Source organism: Crocodylus porosus, unplaced genomic scaffold (genome assembly GCF_001723895.1).
Source record: "Crocodylus porosus isolate Cpor-Errol unplaced genomic scaffold, CroPor_comp1, whole genome shotgun sequence".
NCBI lineage: Eukaryota > Metazoa > Chordata > Crocodylia > Crocodylidae > Crocodylus > Crocodylus porosus.
In genome coordinates, this window is record NW_017728906.1 from 44,564,550 (window position 1) to 44,581,077 (window position 16,528).

General features: G+C 41.7%; 1 protein-coding gene across 2 annotated transcripts; it reads right to left on the reverse strand.

Moving 5' to 3' along the window:
- Positions 1 to 572: 572 nt before the first annotated feature.
- Positions 573 to 16,284, reverse strand: ICOSLG (inducible T-cell costimulator ligand). Of its 2 annotated transcripts, XM_019529038.1 has the most exons (7): positions 16,135 to 16,284; positions 11,801 to 11,841; positions 10,973 to 11,338; positions 8,961 to 9,242; positions 6,868 to 7,041; positions 4,036 to 4,071; positions 573 to 2,658 (listed from the first exon to the last, which is right to left on the reverse strand). In XM_019529038.1, exons 1-7 carry the CDS (start codon positions 16,146 to 16,148, stop codon positions 2,648 to 2,650), a joined length of 924 nt encoding a protein of 307 aa, XP_019384583.1. In that variant the 5' UTR covers positions 16,149 to 16,284; the 3' UTR covers positions 573 to 2,647. The 2 variants fall into 2 exon arrangements, with proteins under 2 accessions (XP_019384583.1, XP_019384582.1); XM_019529037.1 differs by lacking the exon at positions 16,135 to 16,284 and having other exon boundaries at positions 11,801 to 12,064.
- Between the last annotated feature and the right edge of the window lie 244 nt (positions 16,285 to 16,528).

Consider the following 16,528-nt stretch of genomic DNA (forward strand, 5'->3'; position numbering starts at 1 on the left):
TTTGTGGAGTGGTTTTCAAAACAGAAACAGGTGAGCCTGTTGCTCTATTAGAGCCCTTAGAAATTGAAACATTTGTCTTTCAGACGCTGACTTTTGGCTAAATATGACAGTCAAAACGAAAGTATGTTTTATTTGAAATGCAGACATGGACAACAAAAACAATGTTGGTACAGTCTGCCAGTCATCCTAGTCTTTTAGATTGTAACAGACAATTATAGCCTGGGATTTGCCTTGTAAAAATAAGATGGAATCCAGAGCCAGAACAGAATTTGTTCAGAATCCAGAACAAAGATCCACAGCAAAATAGACTGAGAGCAAGCTGTCACATTCTGGTGTACCTCTTACATGTTGTAAACTAATCAAATAGAATTAAATAGTCTGAATTAGTGTAGCAATATATTCCAGGAGCATTGCTTTATGCATTCCTTACCTCCCCAAATACAAGGTGTAGCTTGTTGTGACCAAGGAATATAGAGGAAAACTGCTATTAGAAATGGTACACATATATGTCAATAATCGCACTATGGGGGCTGATGTTAAAAACAAAACAAAACAAAAACAAACCAACTCTCTGAACCATTAAGAAAATATGTTCCACAGAAGCATAGATATGATTCACATTTTAGGGAGTCTAGTGCAAGGCTACAGTTTTTATCAAACACATTATATTCAGAAGTCAGTAAAATGGAATGCAAATAGACCATGGATTGCGAAAAATGCCCAATGTCTACTTTAAGGTATAAGAGCAAAAGTAGTTTAAGGCACTCTTACAGTCTTACCTGCAAAATACTGAAACTGGGTCCAAAACCCCAGGCATGAGGATATATTGTAACCTGAGAGGTGGGTGGCAAAATGAAAGCATTTTCTATCTAGTCACAAATGTGTCAGACTTACTCATGTACATTAGGCAGAAGATATGCATTACACTTTCCTCACAGTTCATATACAACGTGGATTAAAAAAAATCAGTTTTTTCTACATAAGACCTTTGTTCTTCCCACTGTAACTGCAGCACAGAATGTCTTACAAAAACTCAGATTTTAACAGGGATGGAATAAGCCTCATTTGCACTGAAATGACTGCTAAATTGTGGCTTCAGTACATTCAGAGCAGACCAGAGCTGTTCTAACTTGCAGTTATTGCACTATTCTAGTTTTGGGTATTGCTTCAATAGAAACTACTCATCATACAATCATTGAGTGTTTTTATAATATTCACAGTGATGGAATTTGATCATCACTCATGCTTTCATTTTTAATTAGAAAGTGAAGTCTGCTTTTAAGCTGAAAAACCAGAGCGCTGATCTGCTGTATCCTGATAGGAGCCTGGACAAAATGAGTCTGGGTTGACTTCATTCAGGTGGCAAAGATGGTACAAAACAGACTAGCAAATATCTAGAAAATAGTTACAAAAGCTTTGTGAAAAGTAAGGATGGCTCTAACCAAGTGAACTGACTTGTAGAAAAGACTCCTTCTTCAAAACCTTAAAGCCTTTTTGCATCCTGCACTTGGAAGATCCCCTGATTCTAGCAGCATGACAGGGGTCATGTGATCAACTTCTGCCTTCTGGATTCTGCACAGTACAAGTCAAAGCATCATTTTGGATCTTCCCCATACACTTATTTTGGTCATTAATATTCTTGCTATATCAGTGGCCAATGCAATATTTTTTGCACTTCTGGATTTTTTGGGGGGGGAGGGGGAGAGGAAGGGGGAGGGATGAAAGAGTCTATTTTAACTTTCTAGTGTCCTAGAATCCAATATGAAAGTGGTTGGATCTTGACAGGACCAAAGGGAAGGCAGTCATGCTTGGGCTTTCTGTGCCATCTGCACAGACAACTGTTGATATCAATGCAGCAAAGATGGTACTCCTTTAGCACTGCTTGTCTGAACTCTTGTGAAGCGGATGAGATATCTGTGCTCAGTCAACTGGAAAACTCCCTTTTTGACAGAATTCTCTCTAAAACAGAGTGCAAACATTTCTTATAATTTAAAAAAGGCTTCCTAAGGTACAGCAAACCCTGGCTCTGCATGCAGAAGCTGGAAGCTTTTTGTATACTTGTATACAGAACCACATGCAGACAATGAAGTTCTCCTGAAAGGAGGCACCAAAGAAAGGGTGAAAATAGAAGAGGCAACAAAGTTTGCTTTTATACAAGTCTTGCAGTTTTTACTGTTCCAAGCTGCCACTCTTCCTGGTCAGTAGTCATTCTGAGAAGTTTATGAGGGACAGGGAGAACTTCAGCATTGCTGAACATGGCTGCTTCTGTTCACAAGGAACTCTGAGACAGATAATATAAATGGTCTGTTGTTATTGAATGTTTTTTCACCATTTTGGCACCAATTCCTGTGTGTCAACATTGTTCCTTTCACCAACACATGTGCTTGAAACTCTAGTTATCTCCAAGTAGTTTGCAATGATTCACTAATGTTTTCATGCTACAGTTGATTAAAAGTGGCAGAACAAACGCAGGTGGATTTCATTGTCTCTTCCACTGAAGCTGTCTTTTGCCATCACTGCTAGTCCACGCTAAGGAAACAATGTGCCACTCATATTTCAGGTGATGCTGTCATCCATGGCTTCAAGGTAGTAATGATGCTTTCCTTGACACATCACTGGTCACTCAAGTTGTTTCAATCTTTTCTGCTTACACAGGTGCTTCAAAGACAAGATAAAATTATCTTTATTACAAAACAAAACTACTAATGCATTTTTAATTTACATCGCTGGTGAATGGAACAGGATGATAGAAGTTATGGTCCTGTTCAGGTGATGCTGCAACTGAATCCCGTGGGTGAGTTCCTGAACTTGCATCGAGCCTTAGGATTTCAGTGGTGCCAGCTGGTGCACATCCCACCACAGAATCAAAGCCTTAATCTATATCCCTGTCTACAAACATGAAAGGTCCCTCCCTCCTTCTCCCCCAAAAAGAGGCCTAGATTGCCCTTGTTTAGTTTCAGCCTTCTCTGAAATGGAAAGAAAAAGCCTTTCACAATTCTCTTCTGTTACAGTGTAGCCAAGACTCTTATCTTCATGTCATTCATGGGTTACTGTCCTCAAAGATGAAAATTAAATTGCTAGAGCAGACATGTTTTGCTTTAACACCAAAAAGTGGAATTGCCAGTCTTCTCTGCCCACACTGTTGTTCCACTTGAGTGTTGCATTTGCATTATGCATCTACACTGAAAACCTAGAGCTAGGGCTTCTTGGATGCACACTGGTGGATTTGGCAGATCCAGGCATAGGGGCATCAGCTCAGCCTAGGAAGAGCTTGAGATAGCACTGAACCCTGTAGCAGGTGTTGTACCACCTTTCTTACTGCAGCTGGTGCTGCAAACTGAATAAAGGGAATTCAGACTTTAGGGCAGGAGATCTGTTTTAATAAAAAAATAATAGAAATATTTCCTGTTTCTGGCATTAATGGGGTTAGTGTGGTGAAAGTCATTTTTCACTTATTGACCAGGTCCTGGGGTTTAATGAGAGCACTTGCCAGGAGGAGAGGACAAAGTTGACTCTTAAGTAGGCTGCTTATATTATATAACTGATTTATTGCTATCTGAAGGAGGAAACCCATTATTTTGAAATGGATACTAAACAGGAAATAGCTTAATGCCTGTCAATATTAAACAAACACAGCTGGTTCAACTGGCCTGGGAAAATATCTGACCTGATGAGCTGGTTCGTATTTTTCAGAAATAAAAAGCAAAGCACTTTATGTTGTGATAGGTCAAGTCACATGTATGTATGGTGGTAGGTGTCTGTGTGCTGTTCCAGCAGCATATATTTTCTACACTGCAAATCTTTGTACTTTATTTCCAACCAGCTTTGCTATAATTCTGCCAACTCTGTAAGTATAGCATGGGTGGTAGTACTATCAATTTAAGAAAAAATGTAAATCTGTACATTATTCAGATGTTTAATTCTGTACAGATTTAAAAATGAATATTCAAAGGTTTTGTAGGGAATTGAAGCTCTGAAGATGAGTAATTCTGAAGGCATCTATGGTAATGGTGTGTCTGATTTTTTACTACTTACCATTGCACTGTGCTCCTTCTTCATTTTGTTGGACATCTGTTAAAAGAAATACAGCATTTTAGGTATGTGAGGTGCCTCTTCCCACTTATCTGAGCTTCAGGAGATCTGTTAAGGACCAACACTCCAGGGAGTTAGGCAGGCAAACAGTAGAGAGACAGTCCCTGATTACAGTCTAGGTTATGACAAGATGCAACAGGTGGGCAAAACCAATGGAAGAAGAGGATGGGGTGACAGGAAAGCAAGTAAAATATCACACAGCTAGCAGAAGTCTCAGTGTGTTGCCCTCCTAGCCTCATTAGCATGAATGTATTAAGACTATTCTACAAATGCAAATAAAGACTCTGCAAATTTCCTGTCCTATAGCTTCTCTGTCATAACAAAAGTCCTCGACTTCAGGAAAGCTGACTTTGACATGCTAAGGAGGCTTCTCAGAGAGGCTCTAAAAGGCCACAACCCAACGGAGAGGGGAGTTCAGGACAAGTGGTTGCTCCTCAAGGGAGCAATCCTGGATCCGCAAGCAAAGTCCATCCCATCTTGGAGGAAAGGCAGCAAAAGGGCACAGCAGCCCCCTTGGCTCTCTGGGGAACTGGCAGACCTCCTGCATCTTAAAAGGAAGACCTACAAAGGATGGAGGACCGGAACTGCCACCAAGGAAGATTACTCTGCTTTAGTCCGGACTTGCAGAGAGCAAATCAGGAAAGCCAAGGCTGCAATGGAACTCCAGTCATCTACAAATATCAAGGAAAATAAAAAGTCCTTTTTTAGATATGTGGGGAGCCAGAGGAAAAGCAAGGGCAACACTGGACCCCTGCTGAACCAGATGGGGCAACTGATGCCCAGGAAAAAGCGAACTTGCTAAATGGGTACTTTGCATCAGTTTTTCACCAGTTCCATGGGACAGCCCTGCCCACTATGGGTTAGGGAGGTCTGGGTGAGGGAGATTCCTTGCCCTCCATCAAAGCTGACCTTGTGAAGGAACACCTTGACAATCTGGATACCTTCAAGTCAGCCAGCCCTGATGGGTTACACCCAAGGGTACTCAGGGAGCTGGCAAGCATCATAGTTCAGCCCCTGGCACAGATCTTTGAGCACTCTTTGTGCTCTGGTGAAGTGCCCAATGATTGGAAGAGGGCCAATGTCATGCCTATCTCCAAGAAAGGGAGGAAAGTAGATCTGGCAAACTACAGGCCCATCAGCCTGACCTCTGTCCTGGGGAAGGTCTTGGAAAAGATTATCAAGGAGGCCATCCTTAACAGACTAGCTGAAGGCAATATTGTGAGGGATACCCAGCATGGGTTTGTTGCAGGTAGGTCTTGCTTGATCAGTCTCATTTCCATTTATGACCAGGTGACTTATCACCTGGACAAGGGGGAAGAGATCAACGTTGTATATCTCGACTTTAAAAAAGCCTTCAATCTGGTATCCCATGATCACCTTTTGGCTAAACTGGTTAACTGCGGCCTTGCCATCACCACGACCCACTGGCTGAAGAACTGGCTCTGTGGTAGGAGGGTGGTGGTCAATGGGAACCAATCGTCTTGGTGTGCTGTGACCAGTGGGGTCCCACAAGGCTCTGTCCTAGGGCCTATACTGTTTAACATCTTCATCAATGATGTGGACATTGGTGTAGAAGCGGATTGGCCGTGTTCGCCGATGACACTAAACTCTGGGGTAAAGCATCCACATCTGAGGATAGGAGGGTGATCCAGGTGGATCTGGACAGACTCATGAAATGGGCAAATGAGATGGTGATGGTGTTCAACACCGAAAAATGCAAGGTGCTCCACTTTGGGAGGAAAAACCTGCACCATGCTTATAGGCTCAGTAGTGCTATACTGGTTAGCACTACACTTGAAAGGGACTTGGGGGTCGTGGTTGACCACAAGATGAACATGAGCCTTCAGTGTGATGCTGCAGCTAGTAAAGCTAGCAAAACACTGGCTTGCATCCATAGATGTTTCTTAAGCAGATCCCGGGACGTCATTCTCCCACTGTACTCGGCCTTGGTGAGGCCGCACCTGGAGTACTGCGTCCAGTTTTGGGCTCCACAATTCAAAAAGGCTGTGGAGAAGCTTGAGAGAGTCCAGAGGAGAGCCACGCGCATGATCAGAGGTCAGGAAAACAGACCTTATGATGAGAGGCTGAGAGCAATGGGGCTATTCAGCCTGGAAAAGCTCAGGCTCAGGGGTGATCTGGTGGCCACCTGTAAGTTTATCAGGGGTGCTCATCAGGATCTGGGGGAACCCGAATCAGATTTCTGATGTATACACTAATGCCAGTATATATACTGTCTAGATCTCAAGACCATGACTGGAGCTATTTTTATTCCATATTGTAAAATGGTGATAGGCTCACATAGGGGCAACTACAGAAATACAAGCAATTGTGAGTGTGGCTGCACAATTACAGTCAGAAATGACCGCTGCTATCTTAGGATACTGTATGAAACTGGTTGTTCTGGAAACCTGTATTAGGATCTAGAAACTTGAATCTGAGTCACTGATTCTAATCCTACCAAGACTGATTTTTAATTTTGGTTTGATTTGTTCTCAGTTAAATGAGTTGGCAAGCTCAGCATAGTTCATAATGAAATACTGTCCACCTAATGCTACTCCACTTCATCATATCATCATGACAGTTTTCCAGTGGATAATCTTGCAGAGAAGCAAAGACTAAATAGATGAGAAGATTTGTCAATTTGGCACTTTTTATGAATTGGTTCCACTAAAAAATAGAGAACTCTTTGTTATAAATGACTGTGCGACTTGAAGAGTTTTAGCAAATGAAAGAGAATTATTCAGATTTGACCAAACAGATTAGCAGTTTAGTTACCTGTATATAACGCCCGTCGACAGGACCTCCTTTTCCAAAGCAAGCAAGTTAAACCAATTAGTGCAGCTATCAACGTGCCAATAATGACGATGCTTATAACTTTAGCATCTGGTTTACTTGGACTGGGGTCAGGCTCATTTATTTCTTTTGGGTCTTGGTTTATCTTCTCAAAGTCTGAAATGGAATTTAAAAAAAATGCAGAACGTAGTAAATTATCAAACTTCAATGCCATTTGATAAACAAAAGATGATTAGTATTATTATAGCTTTATATATTAAACTTCAACAACAATAATGTCTCTAGGCTAGTATGACACTCATACATGCAACTTTGGTCCCAGTCCCCCCTTGGTGGTTTTTAACGATGCAGAATTTCTTCCCAAGTGGTTGATTTTTGAAATTATTACTATTATTACAATAATAGGAACACATTTTCCTTCTGTAGAAGGTACTAGTGATGCAACTTCTATAAAATACATGCAGGATTATCATCTTAAAAGGGACAAAAAAAATTGCTAACCCTGAAAAAACTGATTACTAGTTTGGATTTGCTTTTCTGAAGCAGGAACCTACTGAACTATTTTTTGAAGATTTTGTTTGAGTAACTTCTATACTTTGAATTACTCACCCCCTCCCACCCTCTCTCCTGACAGAAATGAAGATGAGATCCTTGGTGGTAGTAATTTGCTGTAGCTCTAATGAAACCCACATCCAAAATTTTAAAGGAGAGGTGTCAAAACTCATCTAGGCACATGGGCCAGATCTGGAGCTGGGGCTGTGACCTGGCCCATGGGGCTGCCTGCAGGACTGGAAATTTGGTGGTGGGTCAAGCAATGGCAAAGAGGCTGTGGGTTGAAAATTTGGCAGTGAGACAAGTAGTGACTGCTTTAGCTCTGAGAACTGCAGCAATTAATGCTTCTCTCACTTGCACTGCTGCCAAATTCCTGGCCTTGTGGCCAGCCCCCAGCCCAGATGACACAGCTTCATGGCCTGGATGCAGCTCATGGACCAGATCTTGGACAATCCTGTTTTAAGGCATCTTCAGTGCAAAGAGTTGTCTTCTTTAGGAGATGGCAATAATTAGTCCCATTTTTAACTCCCAACGCTTTTAAATCTAGGGCCATCTCTGGGATTCTGGTTAATAATAGGTACTTTGTTGAATGTGGGCCAAAATCTGTGACAGAAGGGTGCTATAAGAAGTGCCATCCTTTCCTCACGGGACCTGCTAGGATGAACAGATTGGCTGCTGCTGCCCTTTGCCTTTTAAAGGGCAGGTACTGAAGATGGCCCAGTGGGTGTAGTAAGACGGGGGCTATAAGGAGGCTGCAGTGATTTCTGGTCCCACATGCAACAATGATTGTATCCTCTCCCCACCTTCTCACGGACAGCTCATCTTGTACTCTTGCACTGCCACTTGTTTCCCTGTTTTGTGAGATACTAAACAGCTAATTATTCTTCTTATTGTTAAATGCTTCCATTTGCCATAAATAGTCCATCATCTACGTGATCCATGATTTATTGTTCTTTTGGCTAAATATGACTGGACTTCTCTTACAGACTTAGTTTAAATGGTGTATTTTTGTATGGTTATGAGATTTTGGGATTGAACACATCACTTTAAAATCAGCCACAGAAGGAACAAATCTGAGAGTGGTTGTAAAACATGGTAGAATCTTAATGTGGGCTAGAGAAACATATTCTAAAGCTTCCTCAAATGTTGTTGGTTTGGCAACCATCTATCATGTTTCAGCACTGTCTTTTTGGGTTTTGTGGGAGGTGAAGGCAAAAAACCCAGAGTGACTCCAAAATATGCCAGAGAGACCAAGAGCTTCTACAATTGGGATGGTTCAAAATACTTGAAGGGGCATTTAGCTGCATTTAAAGAAAATAGTGATGACACAGAAATACTTTTATCCTATACCAACTCAGGCTATAAAAACAAAACAATTTTAGTAGCCCAGATGATCAGGCTAGTTTAGATTATTATGTTAATAAGTTTGCTTCTCAATGAAAATTAATATACCTATGTGTGTATATACTTATACATATGTGTGTATACATTTCTTGCATGTAAAATATTATTAAAGATCTTACTGGGTGTAGTTAGATTTTGCTGTAGTACCCTATTTTCTATGGAGCATCCTATTTTCATCTTAGAAGTTGATTTAATTTTCAGTGTGCTGAGAACGCTGTATGTGCCATCAGGGTCCTGGATGACTGTCATATTTGGTTTGGGGAGGGAGATGTTGTCTTCATTTGTCCAATAAACTTTTGGCTCTGGGTAGCCCCCGCTAGATTTGCAAGTAAATGTAATCTCCTCCTCAATGTTTGGTCTGTTTTCTGTTGGTCCATGTAGTACTGGTTGGCTGTAATTTGCTGAAAAGGAAATATCAGCACTTTATAATTTATCTTTTGCAAAGACAAAGATATGATGCAGATTCTAGAGCACAGGTTGTGGGGATTTTAAGCTCCTCATAACTTGTACCTTCATATCTGCCCTATATGGACACTCAGTTAAGCCCAGCTGAAATCAGCCTGATTTCAGCCTGAAATCAGCTCTGCTTAGAGAGAGGTGTCTTTTCACATGTCTCATGGTAGGATTAGGGACAGTTATAATTAGGGGCTTTTAAAAAAAATAAACCCTTCTTGCTTTGGGTAGAAGCTAAGGGAAATGCATTGCATTTCCTTGCATCTGTATTTTGTGAGCAATGAACAACAGTGTCTTCCCAAGCTGATGTTATATAAGAAAAAAATCCAGGGATGAAGAGTCAGTTAAGAGAGCTAAAATAGCTTTTTGTTCCAGAATTACTGCACTGGATGTTTTTTAGGATGGAGATGATGGTGGAAATGAAATAGATAAAGCAGGAGATAGGAAGTTTCAAAACTGATACCAGTGAAAATAACCAGATCCTTTCAATATTCCAAGCAGATGAAAAATATTGGGGGAAAAATCAGAATAGCTGCTTTTTCTTTGACAGTCAAAAATTAAGAGTTCTCCATGTGTCTATTTTTTCATTTTACCAAATAGACTTTGATTCAGCAGTTAAAAGGGAGCTAAACTGCATACCTGAAAATGGTATTTGCATGAAATCCACCATCAGTAAAGCTACTAAATAATGAAGGCAAATCTGCTGTAATGATCCATTACAGTATAATGTTTACAAAGTTACGTATCAGTAGCAAGTCAGAATCCCAAAGGAGGGCATATTATTTTTTTGTTTTATTTGGTTACAAACTTGCAGTTGTCATAAAGTAAAAAGACAACTGAAGATCATTACTTTGGGCTCTTTCTGTATATACACTGGAATTTTCTCCTACCCATATCCTTATTAAAACTGATTTCTGTAAAGAAGTCTTTGCAACTGATTCAGAAAGGAATTTTTTTTTTTTACTCTCCACCCCAACGTACACTGGTTTGTATCACAGCTGGCTCTGAGAAGACGGATGGGAAGCAGGTGAGCTGGCCATGCCACAGGTGGTATTACCTGGCTTTGGAAGGTCACTAAAGAGAATAGTTCTCTGATGATAATAAATATCAATATCTGCAGCTGGCACTTGGCCAATATACCAGTTTGAAACAGATCTTTGCTACTAACCTTGCATAAATTTTGTGCAACTATCCTAAGCTTTCTGCATTCCCCCACATGAAGATTTTAGGGAAGGAAAAGCCAAAAACTTGTACTTCAAAGATGGAGAATTAGGGATGTACGTGTATTTTTTCTTATTTGTTTTACATAGCTTCTTGGCAGGGAACAGATGTTATATTTGTCCCTAGACAAGTTGTGCCTGTGTTTGTTCTGAAACAGAAATATTCAGGGACATCACTTGTGCAGACTTTTTTAGGACTTATCCCAGGACAATGGGCATGGACATCTGAATGATTGCATTTTTGCCCCAGGACAAAATGTGATGCTTGTTTGTAGCCCAAGCAATACAACATTTGAGTTACAAAACCTTGGATTCTTCTAAGGAACGAAGTTTATGTAGTGGTACCGCTATCAACATCTGGGGCCTAGGAAGAGTTCATCTTTAATGTGTTATATAATAAATGGCCCTTTTGTGGTATCTATGTAAAGCCTGGGTTTTTTTAGCATTCCATTCCTTACCTGCTACCCTGAGAACCACAGCTGTATCGTAGTCGACCTTGAAAACTCTGTCCATCTTCTTCTGCACTATGCATCTGTATGTGTGTTCATCTCTTGGGGTGATATTTAACAGTAGCAGGGAAAAATCACCATCTTCAAGTTTATCCTTCAGTAACCGAGTCCTGTCTTTAAAATTGTTGCACTGGTCACTTTGATTGTCTTCACCAAGAATTAATGCATGTACTACTGGACAGGTTTTCAGATCATCAGCTATTTGCCAATAAATTCGTAGCTGACTTAAGTCTATATTTTCCTTTGAATAGATGCAACGCAATTCAGCGGTGTTTCCAACAATACTGGTAACTTCCTTCTCTTCTACTGCAATAACTATAGAGGTAGAAAAGAGAGAGGGAAAAAAAAAAGTTACAAAATTCCCAATCTAGTAAATTAAGTCGCTGCTTTCAAGTATCCTTTACACCAGATGATATGAAATATAATACTTATATTGTCAAAGCAAGATAATTGCTGTAAATGAATATTATTTTTCTTTATGACTACACTGATTTTAGTTCCATCAAAGATGAGCAAGAGGGCAATCCAGGGATTGTGACAAAGGATCTATTCTCTTCTCTGCCACAAATTTCCTGACTTTGAGGAAATAATTTAGTTTTGGGTCCACAATTTTTGGGGGGTGAAATTGAATACAAATCTTACAAAAGCCTTATACTGAGGAAGCCCTATGACAGCTGTTGGAACATTACAGTTTCGATTTTTAACATAACATACTCTGCATATTCAGAGGCTTATATTAAATTTGATTACAATGAACATAACATTTTCTTGACTTACCAGTTCTCAGAACATAGAAAAACAGAAGTAAAACTCCAGAGCTAAAATAAAAAGACAACATAATATAATGAAATCATATATCATTAATGCTGTGCACACTACATCATATAATACTTTTTAGAGTAATAACTTAAGAGCAGAAGCGGAGCAATTGGACACTGATATCATGTAGACTCAAAATAAGTATCTGAACTTCTGTATCTTTTTGCAGGAAAAAAGGCAATAAGTACTAGCATAATATATTATATTAGAACGAAAGCGAAAGGCCTGTCAACTAGTGCTACCTCTGATTTAACAAAGAACAGGAACTATCTGTGGCAGGTTGATAAAATATTTTGATGTGATGTGTGTGTGCAATTATATTTATTTACCATTTATTTGCATATCACATATGCTCAAATAAGACACATGCCTTGTTTTGGGAAGGCAGAAAGAAGAAAAATAATCTTCTTTAACCAAACTGTTCAGAATAAGTTTCCTTACTTAAAACACAATTTTCAATAATTAATTTTAGGTAAAAAGGCAAGTATGATTTGTAAAAAAATAAGGTAAATAAAATCTGCAAAAATATAGGAAATGAGAGAGTTGGGGAGAGGAGTTTAAAAGCTTTAGTGGAATGAGTTTGAAACAGTCACATGCCTGAACAACAAAGCAAAATGGGAATTGGACAGATGTCAGATATTGCCAGAAAAACTAGTTTAGGAATGCTTCAGCAAGTCCCAGTTTTTTAAGCTCTGTCCATCTGTAGAGCCTGGGTGCTTTAATTATCATGACTTTATTCTGCAAGATTTAGGAGGAGGAGGAGGGGTATGGAAACCAATAATGAACTTCCAAAACCCATTTTAAAGCAGCCTTTCTATGCACAACCGTACTGCTACTCTACAGTCTACTAGTTTGGGCCAGTGCCGTTTGAAAGGGAGGAACTGTCCTTTGCCCTTGGCATAATGCTTCCATTAGTATCTCCTCAGAGGGGTCATGTATTATATATCTACCAAAACTCCTCTTGATCAGGACTGAACTATGGTTGCAGGCCTTTAATTACTGCATAGTATTTAAACCAAATCTGAAGACAGAATTACTTATTCCCTTGTGAACTTTCTTTTTTTTTATGCTTATTTCCACAGGATCTAATATTAACTTATCCTCACACTATCCCAGTGGAGTGAGGACTGCATCATCTCACTTCCCAGATGTGAAGCTGGGACATGGAGAAGGAAGGTCAAAAGTAATAACAAACTTTGCATGTCCTAATTAAGACACCTTGCATCTATTTTTTGGAGTGCTTGTTAAACAGAATCTACTGATTTCAAATGAATTTGTGAGACGTGATGATGGAATTGTTGGGCAGTCCAGTGCTAAATCTGAAGAAGTCTTTACTGAACTTGTGCAACCTGTATTTTTTTCCTTCAAAGGCTTTTAACTCAGGCAAATTTAAGTAGATTTTCCTGGAGGCATAAGGCATATTCTTGATGCACACAGGCCCCAACCTCCCTCATTCCCTGCTAAATTCAAAGTCTCTGCTCCACAGCATGAGGGTGTTAAGATTGTTCAAATAAGTTACCAGATTTTTTTTTACATAGGCAAAAGGCAAAAGAATGTGTCGCTTCTCTAGTCATATGTGTTGAAATGGCTTACTAGTTTTGTCTGAAATTATTTCTAACCATCCTGAAACAGACACCTGGTGCCTGTATTCTGTCCATTTATATTCACGTTGCCAGTGTGTATGAGCTTAACTCAAGGATCTCACTGTGCTAGTCTCTAGAATCATTTCCTTTTAATATTTACTTTGGTGCTATTTTAAAACCCCGTCGCTTTTCCTGTCTTACACGATGGGTCCAACTTTTTTTTCCCATTTCTTTTACTCAGTTGGAGAACAATGCTTGATTTGTTTTGTTTTCCACTGGCCCTTTTGGGGAATTCCCCTCAGGACCTATTGCTGGTATTTAATGAGAGCTGCACTTGCATTTGCTGTTGTTCCTGCTAGTTAATCGAAACAATGTGCAGGTGGAGATACAAAGATATTGTTGGTGTCTCAGTCTAGAATTTAGATTACACAGGTCCAGGAAGTGACCACTGTCCCTAAATGGAGGAACTTGCACTGCTCTGGAAACTACAGTGGTCTACAACTGAAAATTCCTACTGTCACTGACTTCAGAGGCTACCCCTTAGGAATCCATTCCTCCTCCCAATGAAATAGAAAAGACTTCCATTATTAGACTATGATTCATGTCAGTCCCTTGGTCTGTTTTGAAATATTTTTCCCCATTTATTCCCCCATCTCTCCCCGCCAAACCTTTTTTTTTTTTTTGGCAGCAGTTTTGAAAGAAAAGAAAGTTGTACTTCCTCTTTTACACATACTCATCTGGTGAGATCATCAATCCCACTTGCATCTTAAAGTTTACCTGCATGATTTTTACCTTCTGCTCATTAGAGTAGATTTTGATGCAATTGAAACAAGTGTACTTTTCTTTTATCTTTTGATGCACTTAGAAAAGCAAATTCTCACAGTTCAGTTCAGTCAAGATGAACTGGATTTGATTTATGCCTTAACTTTTATTAAGAACAGCTCCCTTTGCAACAGTACCTATTGCCTTCTATGTGTCATACAGAATTCAATTTCCCTAAATCTTTTTGCTTGTTAATGAAATTTCCCCCCATTATTTTATAATATCTCCCAAAATATTGTTATATTAAACTGTGATATGATTTATATTAAACTGTGATATGATTGCTGAAGTTTTTCTGGTGTCTCCTAAACCAAATTTGGGTTATGGGAAAAAATTCATTCAGTAGGAATGGCCTTTATGCAGGCACATAGGGGCAGAATATGGCTTTGATAGCATTTGAATGTTCAGGAAGTGTTGTTTTCAGAATTCAGAAGGCAGACAAAACACTCTTACTGAATTGGCCAAACCCACAAAGGCTGCAGCCTCTAGGAGAGATGCCCCAACTGATGAGGTTTGTAAAACTTGACCTCTTTGGGAAGTTCAGTTCTGGATGCAGTAACAAGGTGCTGCTGCATACAGTTCATCAGCTGAGTTCTTCATCTATAGCAGGAGTGCTCAATCTCTGGCCTGTGGGCCAGTTGTGGCCCATGGAGCCATGGCATCTAGCACATGGAGTGCTCCTTGGGTTGGTAAATTTGACAGCAGGGGAGCAGTGGCAGGTAATATCACCACCCTCCCTGGATGCCAAATTCCCAAGTTGTACGCAGCAGGTCAGAGCCAGGCCATGCCCTTTCCTCCTGTGCAGTTAGATCGGGGATGGCTATACAGCTGTACAGAAGGAAAGGGGCATCAGGATCAGATCCTGCCCCCTCCCATCTTTGCTCCCTGCAGGACTGGGTTTGGGTTGGGATAAGCCCTGTTCCTTGTGTGGCTCAAACCAGGCAGGGCTGCTTGCTGCCCCCTGCCCCCCCCCCATATTTGCTGCAGGCCCATAGATGGATTGGGCACTGTCCATCCAGCTCACCAGGCAAAAAGGAAAGTGCTTTTTTTCCCCGCCTTGACCCTAGGGACTCCAGTCAGTGCTGAGGGGAGACTGGCATTAGCTTGCTTTGCTGACTCTTCCATGTCAGGGAAGATAGTTTAGTAAGAGAAGTACTGCCAGCTACAGCTGTGCATATATACCTGTTATTTGGGCTGGAGAACCCAAAAGGAAAAAAGGTTTTCAGTTTTTGCCACGAAAGGGAAACACTGAAAAAGTGGTTTAGTTTGGACAAAGCCTATTCAGCAGGATGCAATTTCATTTGGTAACAAAATCAGAGAAACAACAATGAAAGGTGCATATGAGCACCAGCCACAACCATACCCCTATGCAAAACAAGGAAGGGGGAGGTGGTGGTGTGACCCGGCTACCCCCAGCCGTACGACCTGGGGCACTGTACCCGCTCCTGGGGCAAAGGCAAGGACAGTAACCTGTAACACCCTCCCCCCCCAACCGTCCTCGTGCGAGCTGCTGCCGTGGTCACCCCTTGGGTTTATGAATTGGACAGTTTCCTGTTGTTGCCGCGATGATAGGGGGGAATCCTGAGATAGTTTGGGGGGTTGGTTGGGTTTTTGGAGGGGGGTACCGAAAGGGCATTTTCAGGGCAAAGCCAAACATGCCCACCCCCACTGGTGCCTCCTTGGCAGCCTGCTCCAGAAGAGGGCTTCCTGTCTTGTACCTGCAGCGCCTTCCTCCCCCCACACAGCACAGCGGCCGCCAGCCGGAGCTGACGCCTCGCTCCCAGCCCTGCCTGTCACGGCAGCTCGCTGGGAGCAAGCGGAGCCAGGGGACACGACAACCCCTCCCCCCGGCCAGGCGGCCCCGCGCGCACCCCGAGCCCGGCTCACCTCGCTAGCGCCATCCCGGACGGCAGGGCTGCTGTGTAGTGCCGCAGACTGCTGTGTGTGTCTGCCTCGGCCGCGCTGGTTAAGCCTGGCTCCGGGCCGCGCCCCCAGTTACGTCGGAGCTCGGGGATTTCCGCGCCGGCTTGCGGCTGCCCATCTCCTCACAGCCCTGGGCGTCCCCGGGGGCATCACTGGGCACCGGCCAAAGACTCTGGCTGCGCTGTGGGGCGACAAGAGACACAGCGCGTTTGCCCCAGGACGCGCAGCCTTGCCTTCCGGGAGCCTGCAGCCCGACTGCCTCACTTCAAGGGCGCCTGGACAGGGGTGGAGGTGGAGCTGCGCCCCCTTTGATCCCTGCTCCACCCAATATCTAGCTCTCTGCTTGTGCAACTTCATA

Excerpts from the sequence above, each read along its gene's own strand:
- ICOSLG (XM_019529037.1), bottom strand. The coding sequence starts at position 11,861 with ATGTTGTCTTTTTATTTTAGCTCTGGAGTTTTACTTCTGTTTTTCTAT. Across the intron at positions 11,339-11,800 it reads TTTCTATGTTCTGAGAACTG|TTATTGCAGTAGAAGAGAAG; the intron begins GTAAGTCAAGAA and ends CTACCTCTATAG. Across the intron at positions 4,072-6,867 it reads TCGACGGGCGTTATATACAG|ATGTCCAACAAAATGAAGAA; the intron begins GTAACTAAACTG and ends TTCTTTTAACAG.